We start from the raw sequence: 18170 nt of genomic DNA on the forward strand, positions 1-18170 counted from the left end.
TGTTGGGAGGGCTCCCAACACACGTCAGCACCAAGACTGAGCCTGTGCCCAAGAACCTTCCTATTCTTCTCTAGAGAAGATGCAAAGGCCTAAGCATGTGAAATCGGTTCCTTGATATAGGTAAACATGAGTTAACTGGATGAGACAAGGAATGACTCAATTCCTTTTGTTCTTTGCATGAGAACAGCCACCTTGCAACAAACCTTTTCTAGACTTTCTAAACCAACACTGTAACAACATGTATGGCTGCACTGCCCATCTGTCACATCCCTTCAAGAAGAGTCCATGTTACAACCCCCAGTTAATCTCAACTAATGGAAAACCTAGAATTTAGTCTAAAATCTTCTACATCTCCTGACCTATCTCCTTGAATAGGAAGTGCAATGGAGCTTATGAACCCTGACGTTTGCAGCCTAGTTTTGATGCAAGCAATAGCCAGGAGTAACAAACAGGGAGTGACTTAATAAGCAAGAGGGAAGAGCGATCTCTTTTGTGATTGCTAAGGAGGTGTGTTGGCAAATGAATTGCACGTGAACATACATAGGCAGCTATAAAAGTCCACATGACCAACTTTCTTCAAACTTCTTTGCAGATACAAAGTCATATATTGGCAACTGTAAAGTGGACAGTCATATGAAAAAGCCTGCTCTTCTATGAAGCTACAGCTTAGTTTACTTATTTACATGTTCTCCCTCTCCTAATCTGATCTCTACCACCTCCACATGTTATTCTCACCATCTCAAAAACAATTTCTACATCATCTGTTAGCTAGTCTGTTTTACATATAAAAAAAAAAAAAGGCTAAGCGTTATGAAGTCCTAGACCATCAAAAAAAGTATACATACACAGTGCTGATGGCTCCCTGTAACTTATCAATGCTCCAGACTTTATTATCGTCTGTTGGCATCTGTCATATCTAGTTTCAGTCACTACCTGGCAATAATACCATATCCTCTCTCCATTGAACCCAAACCCTTAGGAGAAGTCCTGATCCCTTTCAAGACATGTCAACAACATGCATTTGAGCCCAGAAGTTAGGCTGACATACACAGAGGCTCAGAACTTGTGACTTTCCATTATAGGTATAGGTATCTTTTTAAATCCCGCAGAAAAGAACTGGTTGGGTATGTCATAAAGTCAATGCCTACACAAAGAGGATAGCAATAGCTAGAGGGAAAGAATGGATCAAAACCATCTCAGTGGTCTAAAATTGGCGCATCTGTGTAATGTTTTCAGGCTACCTGAGCAAGAACAGTGCAAGGAAGCCACACAAAGGACTCCTGAACATTTACTTAAACTACTGAAACTAGATTCACAGATGTTTCTTGTATTGCTAATAAGAGATTCCTACAAAAAGGCTTGTCTGTGTATATAGTTCATATACATCTGTGTGTGTGTGTACACATATATATGTATATACACATAAGGCTCAAGCCCCACAGCTTTATGCCTGCATTTCAAGAGGGTATTAGATTTCCAGACTGAACAGCCTTGCAAAGGTCCATCTGGCACTTCCTGTATAACTTGGGTTTTTTTCCTCTTCAGTCTTATTCAATTAAAATCGAGACTATGTGGATTCAGCTACAAATCAATGTAAAAATGATAAGCAACTTAAGACTCAGTGTACAGCTAAGCCATAAAATAGACTGGGAAAAAATAAATGGTTAAAGCTCCACATGGTCAGCTAAGGCTTTAATTACTGTGTACCACAAACCAATACAATATATGGGGGAATGCAGAGACTAATGCTAGCATTCTCATTTTTGAGAGTAATGTACATTTTCTTCTAAGGCTGACTTTTACATCTGTAAATTCTGAGAAAACCACCCTATGATTCTACTTCACTGGCAGAAGAAAGTCTAACACAAAGTTTTATTTTACTCACATGCTGCACACAAGTAGTTATAAAGCCATGGGCAATATTACGTTTGGTCCTCCTTTGCACTTAATCACTTGCATGAACATGAATTCAAATCATTGCAACTGTTTTAAATACATTAAGTGATACTTCACACATTTTAAAACTATTAGTTGAATAACTAAAAATACTGATTTCCACATCTAGAAGGTGTGCTGTGCACTTTTAATTGACAGACTCCTGAAACCACTAAGATAATTTTGACCAAGAAACAATTTACAGAAATACTGCCCTGAAATGAACCTGAAGTTTTCATTTAAAACACGGATTGGATATACTTCCACTAGATTTTTAAATATATCTAGTTTTCCTTACTCTACCAAATGTAAATAAAACCACTGACAGCAATTGTTGTAAACATATCCAAACAGAAGAAACTATTTAGAAGCAATACTAGAAACACAGAAAAAAATCCCCCAACAGCAGACAGATTTTTTTTTTAAGATTTAATGTTTTTACATCATCTGGGATGCTAAGGCTCCATGAGCAAGATTAAGTTTTCAATGCAGAATTCAAAAATATCTAATATAACATTTCGCGAACTTAGTAAGAACAAAAAAGTGGCTCAATTTCTGCTCAATTTGATATTTTCATGGAATTATACCAGGAAACTTTAGTAAGTGTGAAGACTCGTATTTATTGTCACCGAGAGGCTTTTATTTCTGCATGACTTCTTTTGTACTGTTTTAGAACAAGGTCTAATCAAACAAACCAGGGTAAAAGCTTCAATCTGATAAAGTTTACCACAACATACACTGAGAGAGTTATAATAACGTGCAGCTTTTCACACAGTTACCAGATCTCATAAGACATTCAGACCATATGTAGTCTCACTAAAAATACCAGAACACAATGAAAAAATCCAACACAGACAAGAAATTAATCATATATCGCTACATACATAAGAGGCCAATCTTGCCTAAATTTGTGTTATGAATTAGTGCTACATTTATTAAAGCCACATAACAAGTCAGTGGCAGAGCATCTGAAGCACCTAATCCTATCTACCACATGCTGCATTATCATTAATTTACAATATGAAAAGAACCAAACAAGCATCATACAGTAAATTTATTTAAGTTTAAACTAACTCACAGTGTAGTCCTTTGACAAAGTTAAAAACAACAGTCTATGGCAGAAATATGAAATGAAACTTAAAGTAGTTAGTCTTCAGGAAAAATCTAGCCTCTTCCTTCTCTAGGGAAAGAGTTCTAGAAGGTAATGAGTGAAATGTCAAAACACCAATAGCAATCTATAATTAACTCCATTAAAATAGAGCCATCTTGTTCCTTCTCCATCAAAAAAGTGTGAAACAAAACAATATAACTAGAAATCAAGAAAAGATAAGCTTAATATAGAATATTTTGTTAGCTAGAGAAAAATATTAGAAGTCCATTGATTAAATATTCCTATTTTTGTGAAGACAGCACTTGAAACTTTCATCCTTTTTTTAAAACAAAGATTGATAGAAGTTTTACGGGAGGCAGAAAGATAAACTTTGTAATTTATCAATTTAGACACATATTTTATACATATAATAGGCCCCTCCAGCTTTCCCCCCACCTACGCAGTCCAGACATGGAACAGCATTTCAATTTCACTTTAAAATTATTATAGTAAATAGCAGTCATGATGACTTACAGTTACACTCTTGGTTGTATGCTTTAGTAATTTAGTATGCTATTTCAAATCAATTGCTTTATTTTACCTATTCCCCTTCGCAGAGACACAATGCACTAAGACACTAATACTGACAAAAAAAATTGGTATTATCAAATAGTACAGACATAAAAATCAACACATCACAACTGCATGTTTTAATGGGAAATGAAACAATTATTTTGGTAATTAAGACCCTGCGGGGTTATTTTTTTCCTTCTCAATTATGTTATTGTGTAAACACAACATATACGTAACAAGCCTTACCAGAGTCGGTCAGCATTAACAGCGTCATCATACATCAAAATATATAGGCAAAACCCACCAACCACCAAGGCGTGGAATGTGGACACTGTCCTGAAAAAGAGATCACAATCACGAGGCGGTAGTGCCATTCACAACCTCCTATACTGCGCTTAAGGTAGCATGTTTCCGAAGACATTCTCAGCTGCATCCAGACACCCCTGTGAAAGACAACCAGCTCTTCCTCAGACTACATCCAAGCACTTATACAACGACAGGTGGGAAAAAAAAAGGCAGAAAGAAGGAATCTGTTAGACTGGAGCAGAGGGTGGGGTACGTTAAATAGAAAGTAGGGTCTTAAAGTAACGGAGATCTACATTTTCCTCCAATTATCCCATGTATTAATATATTCTTAAAGACAATACAGGATCCAGTTCTCCAACAAACACTGTATTGTCCCATTTGCTGGGAAATCTGTATGCATTTCATATTCAGACTGGCCCATGAGTCCTAAAAGTTTCTCCTTTTAGGCACCAAATTAATAGATGACTCATAATAAATCTGCCAAGTCCAGGTTTCAGAAAGAAGGGCATTGAATGAGAAATCCGATCGAGTAAAGCTTCAGAAAGAATATCTAGAGCACTTGAAGTAGATTCTGGTTTCCAAAGAGAAAACTTGTATAACAAAAGGTTGTAGAGGAGTGCCTGAGGTGTAACAGCTACGGGTTCATGTGAACTAGCAGTTCACAGCTTTATTTTATACTCCTCTTGCCCTACATAAAATCACAGTCATCAGAGCGGCCTTATCCATACTTCGGTACTAAACACTTTCCCCCCCCCCCCAAAGACGCCCCTCTCAAGCATACAGGCTGCATGCAGACTGCAGATAAACGCTGGATGTTAACGAGCCCATGAAGGGAACTGCCAATTTGCAGAGGCCTGGCAGGTTTGTGCCAGCTCCCGGGCCAGGCCTGCCCGTTCCTGTTCACATGTGGCTTGGAAGGCAGCACAACGCAGCGGGCATGGGTCCAAAACGTGTAGCCTTGTTCCTCTAGCCATGGGTTTAGCACTACTGTAAACTGCATCCCATGCTGTTTAGCTACAGTCTGCTTTCCCACTCTTCAAGCGTGACTAGGAAGAAAAAAAAAAAAAAAATCTACGTGTCAAAACAGCTCTTACCGAATCACCGATACTATTTGAAAGATGAGTACTTTAAAGTTCAATACTGTGTGACAGGAAACACCTTTGCACAGTATTCACAGCATTAAAAATATGACAAAAACATATAGATGCTGTTAGGTATTAGTCTTTGACCATACTGAATACACGTATTGGGAAGTTATTAATATTTTAAATGTGCTTAAGTCACTCTCAGGAGTCTAAACTCTACCACACGATTTCAAGAAAACATCTTCAGTCTTGTGGAAGACTGCAAAGTTGGTTATAATCCCCAGTCTGTTTCCAGAAGTTATATTATTGTCTATTAGCATTAGATTCTGTAACTTTTAATAAAAGAAGTCTCCAGTTACAATTTGTTTAAAGAGCATCATCGTGGTGTTTTCACCAACTTTTTCAACAGTGTTCCAAAAACCAAATGCAGATTAATATAATATGAATAATCAAATGTAACAAGCTGGATGAGAACATTTACTATCACAGCACAGCTGCTTTTTTTTTTTTTTAAACAAAGAAAGAAAAATTTAGTTATCAGAATTTTAATTAAACTATTAATTACCGTTAAAAAGTCTACTCTTGCAACAGAATTAACAGAGAGCTAGGAACGTTTCTTCCTTTTTACCTTTTTAAAAACAAAGCATGGCATATATTACTGTTTGAGAAATACTTAGGATTTTTGAACTTTACGAGAGCATAATGCTGAAAGAAGTACAATTTGTCCTAGAATATAGCTCATTAATTTACAATTATAATTCGTCTCAGGAGTGACTTTATTCAAACCTTAGTGTTTAGAATACAAGCTATACACAAGCGCAGCACTTCAAGGAGAAGGGGCTGGGGCGGGGGGGGAAGCAGATTTCCTCCTGAAGTCTGGACTTTGAGGTTCCTCCATAGACGAGAGGACACAAGAAGGGAAATAGTGCAACACTCCACTTTAATATGGAATCTAGGTCAAGCTATCAAGCTCTGCACATTTCCTTGAAATTACTGTCAAAGCTTGCATCCTTTAACTCCTCATTAAACTGCAAAGGAAGAAGTTGCACTGATAAGTTGCATACTTGTTCCTTTATCATTGTATATATATTTTTTTCATAACTGCTTAATAGCAGTACAAACGTGTTACAGAAGAGGTGAAAGGAATTTATGCACAACAACTTAAGGAGTTATGCTACATCTGTGTCGAAGTAGTTTTTAACTCAGCTTCAGCATCTACATGCTAAAGATTCCAGGAGCAATTACTTTATTGCTTCTTAATTCTTGGAAGGTCAGAATGAAAAAATTGACAGTATGAAAAACACAGTCCAGACTTGCAGCTCATATGCTTGATTACAAAACCCTCCGAACTGCAACAATATATTTTCAATGCTACAGCTCATTTCAGGCAGATGCCCTCTTCCAGACCCAGCTGAGCTGATAAAAATGCATAACCATCCTCTGTGCCAGTTTCCTTCAGGACTGCCAACAGAACCATTTGTGCGAGCACTCCCCACACCAGTTCAATATAGGACAAAATAACAACCATCTACTTCTCAATCATTTAGGTTAACCCAACTCATTTTACCAGAGGACAGTAACTTTCTCTACCTGCACAGCTGTCTGCAGAGTACATATGTCCATCTACATTCTCTGAACATACAGGATATTCCCTGGGGTGTCTCTTCGTTTTGGTGAAACACTGGAGTGATGAGGCAGTTTGACAAAACACCGTGTGGGGTTAGCAGAGCTAACAGGCAAGCTTTTCTAGAAATGCAAGCACAGTTCGCCTTTCTTTCACTTCATGCCCTCCTCAGGTGTAACATCAACAACCTGTTAATGAACGATGCTTTGTGTTTCATGCCTTCTGACTCCAAACTGGATATAGCACTGCACCATGACTCATCCGTGTACTGACATCTACATCCCTCATCAGCCCCAAGGGAAAACATGGGGAAAGAAGTAAAAAAAATGACACAGCCTGGGATGCTGTATTAACTTCAGTAGTTAAACACCTTAGCACAAAGTAGCCCAGAAATTACAGAGCAGCTTACTTCCAGCACACTTATGATGTGTAAAACAATTGACATGTTATTATGAAAAGCACTACAACTTAGCATAGTGCTACCAGGCATGGGATAAGTTCTCAGAAAGCCTATTATGCAATTCAAGGGTCACTTGATGTGGCTTAGAGACAAAAGTTCAGCTTCAACATGATTAACAGTTTAATATAGTTTCCCTGTCAGCCTGTATTGTCAATTGTAACACAGAGATAAACCTAAGCTGCACTGGTATCTAGAACTGGCATCCTACAGTTGTTCCAGTAGATTGGTAATTATTCAAAGATGGAATGAAATTAAGACGGTGTCTTTAAGAACACTGCAGGTGGACATTTGCCAAATGGCAGAGCAAGACTATTTGAGTTGCTAATGCTGCCTAGAACAATGGAAACAACTTTAAAAGTATCCACCTGATACTGCCTTTGAACAGCACTGAGGAACAATGATATGAGTAATGCATTTTTAGTCCAGCCACACAGTACACATTTTTGAGCTTCAAATTTGAGAAACACCTGGAAAATATTTTAAAGTTGTAATAGGCTACTCAAGCATAAAGTTATACTGTATCAATTCATTTCAACTGGAGAAGCTTGTGTACTATATGTACCCTTTTCAGAGTATATTGCAAATAAAACCTCAGTGATCACCCTGTTTGCAATTACTACCCTGTACTTCTTTTATAGCTTAAAAGAGAGGAAGGCACCCAGGAAATTCACAGGGCTGAACAAGTTTTTAACAGTGCTGTCTGGGGAGACAAGTGTAATACAGGTCGAACTGCCTGAGTGACGAACTGCAGAAACACAAGGGAATGAGGAAGGTTTTCAGATGGAGTTTCCACAACTCCCATCCCAAATGTGTAACCTGTGTCTGTCACAGCTTCCCCCTCCGCTTCTTGTGGTCTCCTTCCCCAGCAACACACAGATGTACTGGTCTGACCTTGTCTCACTCCAATGCTACACTAAAGATTCATCAAATTTCTTAGAAAACCGTAACTTATATACAACAGGTTGTAGTGTAATACAACCAGGAGAAGAGCGAACAATTTACTTTGCACCCAAAAGCATAACCAGATATAAACAAGCATAACCAGATGTAAAGTAGCATTTACATCATAGAATAAGTTGCGATACTTTTGATTTTCATGTATGTTTGGGGGAAGGGAATTTTGTACCTCTTTAACAGATGTGTCACAGGAGAGCCATTTAAAATTAATCCACCTCGGCTTATTAACACTCACCAGTCATCATTTTTCTTTCTTTACTGACTTTCACATTTCAGCATTTGACATTCAGAGTTTGTCAAGTGCCTAGAGCCGTCCCTCTAACCTTTACAGATGTTTAACTAACAACGTTTCCTGCAGCTTTACACATACACACACAGGTGGTTCATTTGTTGACAATTTCAGATAGGTCATTAACTGCTGTTTGTTTTGAACAGTCTACCTGGAATTCCACTCGATCTTCCTTTTTTCGCTGAGATTGTTAAAACCAGGTGTTATTCGTGTTGACACCCAAGAACTTAAAACATGGAACAGGAGCTGAAATACAGTAAAACTGGCAACAGCGATGCCAATAGTCAGGTTGCTGAAGGATGCCATTGTTCATCAGCCTGTGAAGAGAAGCAGAAGGTAATTTCAGTCCATTCTCCATCTAATTATTTTAAGCAGCCACAGAAAGTGTTTTTGAGAGCTAACATCAACAGAAATACTATTCACTAGAAGTTTCATCCTGTTCAACGTTCCTACTTAAGCCTTAATAGTATAAAAGTATCCCCAAACTTTTATACATGAAAGTTGTATTTTGGTTTGGGTTTCGGGTTTTTTTTAACATTTGCATACTATAAATTTTTGTTGTCTAAAGTGGCATGTATTTTATCACACAGAAGGGGCAGGGAGGACTCCTGACCAGTGCACCTGCCACCTCAGAAGCCTCTACTCCTGTCCCAAGAAGCTGCAAAGTTAAAACTCATCTCATTCTTACCAGACCGACTGCTGCCGACAGGATTTTGAAAAGCAGCAGTGAAATCAGATAAGCGTAGTAGAGAGATTTTCAGGTCAGCCTCAGGAAGCAATAGCCTCGCTGCAGCATTATGTTTGTATACTTTACAGACAGCAGTTCTCAGTTTGCACTTCATTCACAGTTGAGGGATCCTCTTCGTGATAGCAAGTAGGCTATTGTATTTGAGATTTTTTTTCCTTCTTTACATGGAAGTCTAAACTTTGCATAGTTTCAGAACACACTGAAAAGCTTCCTATCATCACCGCAAATGCACTTTTCAGATGCTGGATGTTTAGCTATCTCATGAGGCCTAAATAAACAGCTAAACCATTCCAAACAGAAATGTCAGTCTCTAAATGCTTCAATCATTTCTCCTGAGTCGCCAGTATTTTGCAAGACTGAATATTTTCCCAGAAGCCACAAACTTCTGACATACATCTCCAGTTTGATCGTGTTATGAACTGTTCCAGGACTAGCACAAGTTACAAAGTTATAAAAAAAAAAAGGGGGGGGGGGGGGGGGGGGGGGAAGAAGCCAAACGGCTTCATTTACAGTATTTAAATTGTTTTTACTGAAGAAAATATCCAAAAATAAAATTAAGACTTAGAGGCTGGCATAATTTGATGTTACTACAACAACGTAGTAGTCAGCAAAAACTGATAAAATTATATATTTGTGTCCACCTTTAGTTCACATGCATTATGGAATGAGGAAACATGCCTTAGATTTTTTTTTTTAAATTTCATCTGCATTGCAGATGGAAAAAAAATGCACTTGGGGGCAGGGGGAGAAGGAAAAGTCCACCAGTTAAAATAATAAGTTTTTAAAAAATTAAGTACAATATTCTCACTTGGTAGTGTGAATGGTGAATATACTGAAACATGATTTACATTTAAACTCAGAACTTTAACAAAAGGTGTATAACAGACCAGGAATAAAAAATACCTTTCTCTGCAAAGACTTAGAAGCTTACAGTTCAATGATCTCAAAAATTTCTCCCTCCTCTTACAATTCCCACCCCACCCCCCCACGCCCCCCGCCAGGAACTGAAGAGTAAAAAAAGAAAGTGAATTATCTGAAAACTTTATTTGACTAGTACCCATAGTAAAAGCTACAACTATATAAGCAGAATGCAAGACCAGTAAGAGCAGACTTGCCGAGTGAAACCTGCATCTATTATCACGTGGATTTCAAGTGTTTACTTCAGACCAGCTTTAATTCTGTACTAGGGACACCGCACTTGTCAGATTGCATTTGATCTGCTCTTCAGGCCTATCTTCCTGCTCAGCTTAACACGAAAGGAATCCAGCTTGCATGCTGCAAGACAGCTGTGGCACACAAACCAAAGGGCAGTAGGTGGGCATGATCAGAAGATTCAGTTCCCAAGTGCATTTTTACTCCAAACCAAATTGCAACAACAAACTCTGGTTCACTCCAGTTGTTTATCTGATGGCCTGTTCTAGTTCAGCAGCATACTGGTCTTGCACACTTTTTAATGTCCGTTTATTAAAACTTCCAACTTCAAACACTATCCTGAATATCCAGTATTCTCTCAAGTACTTCTTACACTTTTCTCCACATACTTCTCCATTTGCCTACTAACCAAGAAGATACAAATCAAATTTTATGTACTTTTTACAGCTTAAAGTACTAGAGACAATGGGTATTAAGCTTGGTTTTCTAAAACTTTCCCATTTGAAGTAATGAAACAACCAATTCAGTTTTATATCTTCCAGTTTAAACCCACTGATAAGCACTGTACAGGGTCCATTCCAGATTCTACTCCCAGGGCCAAAACTTCATTATTACATCATCTCATTTGTAGTAAGCAAGTCCTCTCTTGGACCACGTAAGGAAAAAAAATAATAAAATCTTAGATGCTTTAATTCCTAAAGCAAAGCAAGCCAAAATGCATGTTGAAGACAATTCTCTTCAGAAAAACAGCAAAATCACTGAACATCAATCACACCTACTTCATCCTTTTGACTAAAATATAGCAATTCTCATGATGCTACCAATTTTATTCATCTGCAATGACTATACTAATACCTCTGAGTTTCAAAGACACTGACATAATCTCTTGGACAAAAGAAAACCATATTTTGTTTTGTTTCCTTAGTATCAGAAGATTTTATTAGATAAGTAACATTTCAGCGTGTGACAGGTGTTCATTTTAGCACAGGAGATTATGGAATCAAACAAAAAACCTCCCATGCAAAAAATGCATTGGAAGAGCTCATCTTTCTTCTAAGGAGCCTGTACAGGGAATTCGTTTTAAGAAAAAGTACTTGCATGAAAAGTGTGCGATCTGACTTTCAGAAGCATTATGTACCTCTCTCAGGAGTTTTAGCATCAAGTGTAGAACAGTGATGCCTACGAAGGTGAGAGGTATGATGGCAGCAGAGCTGAAACTAGTCACCCAGCCTCTCTGGTTGGTCTCACAGATACTCCTAGGAGTTTTGCAAGACTGATTTCAGAAGGTGATTTCATATATGTTTATTAAGACGCTGTTTAATACATTAACTACCAAGTCCAGGAATAATTTTATGTTTTACTTAGACAAATCAAGTGCTGCATTTTAATTCAATTCAAGGACCAGGTGTAAACAGCATTTCACATGAGATGGAAGAACAGTTCACCTATGAACATTTTCTTGCATCTCTTAAGTTTTCAACCATATCCTGTTTCACATGAAAATTAACTGTTGTTTACAGGTTGTTTTTTTTGTTTAAAAGAAAAATAATTTATGTTGTTGAACCAAAGCTTTTCACTTAAAAGAAAAATAATAAGCTTCTGATTACATACAATTTCTTTGCCCTCAGGACTATGGCCAAAGTTAGTAAGTCAAAGGTGGCTTCAACTACACTGTGTTTTTTCTGCCCCGGTATCTTCTTATAGCCGGCCAGCAAAGCCTGATCAAGATACAGAAGTTCATGGATTATATATGAGCAGACACTTTATCACCCAAACTGCATAGTCATTGATTACCATTCAGTCAGCTGATACCACTTCTGAGTTAGTGGAAGGCTGGGTGGGGAGATAGTACTTTTTTTCCTGAATTACAAAGTAGTTCTTTTATCAAAACCCTACCTCCAGCTTGGCTCTTCACAGTTACTTTTTTAGCAGTGGTCTCTTCCTAGCTTACCCAAAAACTACTGTCTTAGCCATTCAGTTAAGACAGTAGTTACTAATGATCAGAACTTCACTCTTGCAGCTTTTCAGTGCAGTCTTTAGGTAAATAAGTATCAACAAACACTTGAAACTAACAATCTTCAGCTAGGTATTGCTTACACATGTCTAATGCTGTATCAGGTTACTCTGTTGACCCCAGTATTTTTGAAAAAGCTAACAACACAGCTTATCAATCACACTCAGCAAGAGCGGAAAGTACGCTCTTTTCATGTGCTATTGCCATGCTGTGGTTTTCCTGCAATTCTGTCCTACTAGAAATTTAGAAGAAAAAACCCAACAACATTAAGACTCAACATTCATTCACCCCCAACGCGATACCCTTAAGAACTTCTCACAGAAACAAGTCAGCACTTAGTGAAAGAGGATAAAGGAATGGAAGAGTTACCAAGCGCTGTACCATCAACGGCATTTAGCATTTCTCTTCTCCTCATTTCACTGTTTCCACAGCAATTTTTACATCATAAAAATGGGAAACGCAACTGTATCACCACAAGACTCAGCAAAGAGGCCCAGGGGAAGGCATAAGGCCTGCAGCCCTTGCTTTCTTTAAGGCTGGATTTCAAGATGAGTGGGATCAATTTCCAAACAAGATTACACCTAAAGCTGCCAGTGATACCAGGACATCCCATTCAGCCACATGCTCTCCTGATCCGTTTAAAACCGAAAGCCAAATCCAATCACCATAAAACTTGCCACACTAATTTGCAGAGAGCAACGCGGGACTACTGACTCTTTGCACATTTTATAATAAACCCAGTAATAAAACATCTGCAGTGCTTGAGTTTTGCTGCGCTGTTGGTTCTGAACGGTGGTTTCCATTGCTCCTACTCAATGAGGCACCCTGCATTCAGTATCTTACTTAGTTCAATAAGCAGCACGGAGGAGAAAACACAATAAAATTCGAGCTACTCACAGCTGAAGCCATTCCTTTTTCTGCGAGGGCTAACTAACACCCCACGCTCCGCTTTGCTTTCTGCTCTTAGGACCCCCAAGCCCCTCGATGAGCACGCTTTTTGTAACGGCTGGGTAAACGGGCTGCGCGGCCGGCTCCCGGCACCGATCCCCTCCAACCCGGGGAGAAGTTCGCAGTCGGAAAGCAACAGGGAGGGGCAGCCCCCCGGCCCGGAGCGGCACCGGGACCCCGACGGACGAGCTCCCGGGCGGCGCACGGCTCAGCAGCAGCCGCCGGGCGCTCCCCCGCGCCGGGCATTACCTGGCTCTCCCCGTCGGCCCAGGCGCCCGCCGCTCGCACCGCGCCCGCCCGCGGCGACAGCCCCGGCGACAGCCCCGGCCGGCAGGCGGGCGCCGCACACAGCCGCCGCGGCACCGGCTGCGCGGTCGGGCGGCGGGCGGAGGCGGGCAGCCGCCGCACTTTGCGCGGTCACAGCGCCCAGCGCCGCCGGCTGCGGCCCGCGGCCCCGGGGGCGGCGCCGTGCGGGGGGCGGCCCCTCACCGAGGGAGGGCAGCGGCCGCGCCGCGCAGCCCCGCGGGGTGGGGGGGACAGGGCTGCACCGCCCCCGTCCCACCGGCCCCTCAGCGCCCCGACAGATCCGCCGGGCCCCCCCCTCCCGCCGCACCTGGGAGCGGGGCTACCGGGGCCGCGCCGCCGCCTCCGCCATGCCTCCCCGCGGCGGCGGGGACGGGACAGCCCTTCCCAGGCGCAGGATGCTCCGCCGGTGGCTCCGGCTGCGGCGATCGGGTTACGGCAGGCGTAGCCTTAAAGGGGCCGAGCAGCCGCCGCCACCTGCCGCCGGGCTCCGCTCGCCGCCTCTGAGGGGCCGGCGGCTTCCCCCGGCCCCTCCCCTCTCCGCAGCGGCTCCCCCTGTCGCTCGGCCCCGCGGGCCTGGCGGCGGCTGAGGCGCGGCCCCCGGCAGGGGCGCTGGGGCGGCGGGGCTCGGCGGCGGCGGCCGGCCGCGGTAACAGCGCAGAGGAGCGGCCGCCTGCGCGGCGCGGCGGGGAGGCAGCCCGCGGCCGGCCGCCCCGGTACCGCAGCTGCCATCGCCGGCCCCGGCGCCCGCTGGCCGCCTCTGCCAGTTGCCCCGGGAGGGGCTCCGGGCCCCCGGGTCCTGCTGAACGGACGGGGCTGAGAACAGCTCCCGCCTGGGGGAGGAAGCCCCGCCGTTAGGCATCGCATCCCGCCCGCCTTCCCGCAGCGCCCTGGTCACGGTGCCGTGCGCGGACGCAGCCCCATTGTCTCAACCCGTCCCCGCAAAAACGCTAATGGGACCGTCCGCCCCCTTGAACCCGTTTCTGCGCTCCCTGATGGCGCTGCGCAGCAACCTGGGGTCACAGGCAACGTGCTCACCACACTGACAACAGCTATTGCTGACACCTGCTCTTTTTATAAATTGGATTTGACTAAAATCACATCTTTTTTTTTATTATTTTACATTTTTGAACTGTTGGATAATGTTGAGAAATCAAAGAGAAGCCAAATTACGTTGACAAAATTAAATATGATGATGCTGCATGGCCTTGGGTTTTTTACCAAATGGAAAGCATAATGGTCAGGACTCTTGTTGCTCTTGCCATGTCCTGCTCCCATACGCATCCTAAACCACCTCAGCTTTCCATTTCCGTTAAGGATTCCTGATCCTTCAGATCAATAATTTAAAAATTCTCCTCTCTCAAACAACATAATGTGGAAGGTATTCACATATATGTCTCCCTAGATTAAGCTACAGCTGGCAAATCATCTCCCCCAACTACGTACACTGGTCTCTCTTGCAAGATGTCTCCCAGGGCAGGAATGCTGTGGCCTGAGCCTGAACAGAAACTGATGCTGGCTTGCCTTGATGTGCCGGTCTGCCACACACAGAAACTGGGGTACTGATTAATGAGGCGTTGAGCCATTCCTGCTGTAGAAACCGTAACCTGTGGGAGGTGAGCAGGGCGCCCCGCCAGCATCTGTAACTGTTTCAAGCCAGCTTGGCTTAATCCATTGCTGAACATAAACTGTGGGTAAGTGTGACCATCAGAACTACTGAAGTTTGGACTATCCACTTGTGTCTTACGGTTGACCAGCTTTTAAACTGATTTTTGTTAACAAAACTCCACAAAATGTTCTCAGCTGAGTAAAGGAAGAGATCCCATTCCTCCTTTCAATCTTCTTCCATTCCAGAAACAAACAGGTAGACCAATAAAAACAGCAGTATCATACCAACAGAGTATCTTAGTAAAACTGGGATAAAACCCTCATCTTTTACTCTGATGTCATTTTATTCATCATATACAGGAAGATTTCAACCTATTTTTATTGTGTCTACAGTTTTTAGTGAAACAGAACAGCCACTAAAACCTAAGAACTGCATGGTGGGATCATAAACCATTTCCAAGATGACATAAACTACAAACATTCAGAAAAATTTTTTTGTTCAATAATTCACCTTCCAAAGAACAGTACTTTCTGCTTAATCCAACATCACTGACTTTGAAGTTTCTTTGTACATACCACTTGCCCTTGTAAGTTGTAACTCTGACAACAGCCTTCCACATGGAGAAGCTGTGGACCTCTGGGGTGACAGAGGATCTACAGTGGCAGTGAAGGCAGGAATGGTTGTTCTTAGGTCTGTGGATGCAGGCAATGACTGTTTTCGCTCATGGTTAACAACCAAAGGCTCTGAACAACAAGCTTCAGCAGATTTAGCTGCTGTGTTTTAAGATGTTATTTCTCCCAGCTGCCTCAGGTCATGACCGTTCTAGCAAAGGACAACAATGAAAGTCTGTAGTTTTTTAATATGCCAGCCTGTGACCTGGAGTCCCCACCGCAAGAGTGTGGCAATACCTAGCAGCAAGGTAAAGCAGACAGCTGAGAGTGGCAATATCTTAAACTGAACAGGTAACTCTGCCAAAGACCACCTATCAGGGCTCTAAGCCTCAAAACAACGCGTCACCATCATACACTTACAGGTTAGGAAGCATCTAGAAGACAAACCAGACCCTGCCCAAACCCCTCTATATCAGAGAGCCTGTGTAGCACACAACCTACCAAACAATTCCTTGGGCCCAGTGCTGCGTGGGTGAAAGAAACTAGTTTGACCTGCCTCACCACTCTCTCCTTGGCCCATGTTCAGCACATTTTGGAGCACACAGCAGATCATGACCAGAGGCAATGCCATCTTTCAACAGCCCAACAACATGTGCTCATTGACTGTAAAGCTGAGAATGGCGATACAGTATGGATTCCTGGCTGGCGACTGCTCTCCGTGGGAGCACTCAGCAGGATATCTCTCAGATTTCTGATAAAGAGAATTTGCAGATAAAAGAGAACTGGCTATAGGGTATTGTGGGAAAATTACTTTGGAGGAAATCAGGGAAAACTGGGACCTAATAGAAGCATAGTATTACAGAAAGCTTTTTAGGGTAACATACAGTTACCACTTTCAGGGTGGTCGGCATGCACGGAGTCTACTTTACCATGGCTCCCTAAGCAGCACACCCTGCCATCTTACCACATGCTGTCAGCAGTAACGGGTGGCGCAGAGTGGAGACACCGCAGCCAGGCTCTGTTGTACTCCTGCAGGAATGGGAACTCGATGGTACCGCACAGCTGATAAGCTACATAGCGCTTGTCAAATGAAGAATACACGCGATGCCCACTGCTGAGCCAACAACTGTGGCAAAATTACTTTCCTCAGGCAAACCTTGCTCATTATAACCTCATTGCAATACCACATGCACCTCATCCCAAAGTTAACTGCCTCCAAGGCATGACCACCCTTCACTGAGCACGCATTTTATGTTTTTATTTGACTTTACCTTTAAAGGTAAAGCAAGAGAATTTTACACCTATCAGTAACAAAAATATGTATGACTAGAGTCACCCAAGCTCCACCTAAGTGTAAAGAAAAGGTATAAAAGTAAGTTAGAAAGAAGAGAAATTAGGGAAGACTCCATCATAACTTCTGGGATCAGCTGATGGGCTGAACCTGTCTTCTCCATAGGGACGCCTACTGGGTAGGAACTCTATTCTATGACGAACTCGTGCTAGCTGTTATTAGGAGTATTGGTTTAAGCTTGTTTTGCAGTCAGTGTATTATCACCAGCAATGTTTGAACCTTATCCTGTCACAAACTTGCATTTTGTATAATAAAAATCTTCAGCTGAAGTTCATTTTGTGTAAGTCTCCAGAGGTCTGAGTAGTTGACATAAGGGATTTGACTCAGTGACGCTGTCAGCAGGGGACCCTGAATAGGTTAGTCAAATCACCCTCCAATACGGCGGGCTATCAAAATGCAGGTAGTGGACAGACTGGTCGGACACAAGGGTCCCATCTTTCTTGGGAAACTGACAGGCTGATCAAATATAAAGGGTTAATGGAAACCCCCCTTTCTAACGTGACAGGTATGAAGGTATTGCAGTAGAAGGGAGGCCTGCAGACGTGATTAGATGCGGCTGCCAGAAGTCCAGGTTGCCTTAGATTCATTGTCTGTCGTCTTTCCAACCAGAAATGTTCTCCAGGAAGATTCTGAGAGCCACCTGTGTGTCTGGGATTCTTGGTATCTAATAATCTCATCAAGTTGGATGTTACTGCATATGCGCAGCAGCCTCGCCTTGGGTATCCCATGTCCAGCAATCCCAAAGAGATCCTCAGAGCAAAGACACTGGGCCTGTATTCCATGTGCAAAGCAATTCCAACAAAACCAAGAGTGTACTCTACCACTCCTACAAAGCGTCGCGTGAACTTAATAATTACTTTGAGCATTTCCTCAAATGTATGAGGCTTACTATACTTAGATGATGCAACTTGTGCACCTATTTGTGCATCACAAGTACAGTAGCAAAGGGCAGGATAAACAGTCACCGGAGTGGCATCACAGTCAGCTGGTTGCTACACAGTGACCACAGTCTGGCTTTCACAACTAATACATCTCTTCCACACTCCCTTGTGATACACAGCCACCATTCTCCAGCAGCTGCAAACCAAAGATGCCACCGCTATATGGTAACTGTC

The 18170-nt window shown here is 42.3% G+C and overlaps 1 protein-coding gene across 4 annotated transcripts in view; it reads right to left on the reverse strand.

Annotated features, from left to right (window-relative positions):
• The window catches only part of TLCD4 (TLC domain containing 4), a 45456-nt gene that overhangs the window by 15901 nt on the left and 11385 nt on the right, over positions 1–18170 (reverse strand). The window contains exons 1-3 of one of the 4 annotated variants that reach the window (XM_055724378.1): positions 13795–13979; positions 8471–8636; positions 3845–3934 (exon numbers count right to left, since the gene is read on the reverse strand). In XM_055724378.1, coding sequence (XP_055580353.1) covers positions 3845–3934; positions 8471–8625 — 245 coding nt within the window. In that variant the 5' untranslated portion in view covers positions 8626–8636; positions 13795–13979. Of the gene's footprint in view, positions 1–3844; positions 3935–8470; positions 8637–13130; positions 13402–13430; positions 13595–13794; positions 13980–18170 lie in introns of those variants that run through there. The other 3 variants (XM_055724379.1, XM_005445581.3, XM_027814358.2) reach the window with 3 other exon arrangements.

Source organism: Falco cherrug, chromosome 12 (assembly GCF_023634085.1).
Source record: "Falco cherrug isolate bFalChe1 chromosome 12, bFalChe1.pri, whole genome shotgun sequence".
In the NCBI taxonomy this organism is placed as follows: Eukaryota; Metazoa; Chordata; class Aves; order Falconiformes; family Falconidae; genus Falco; species Falco cherrug.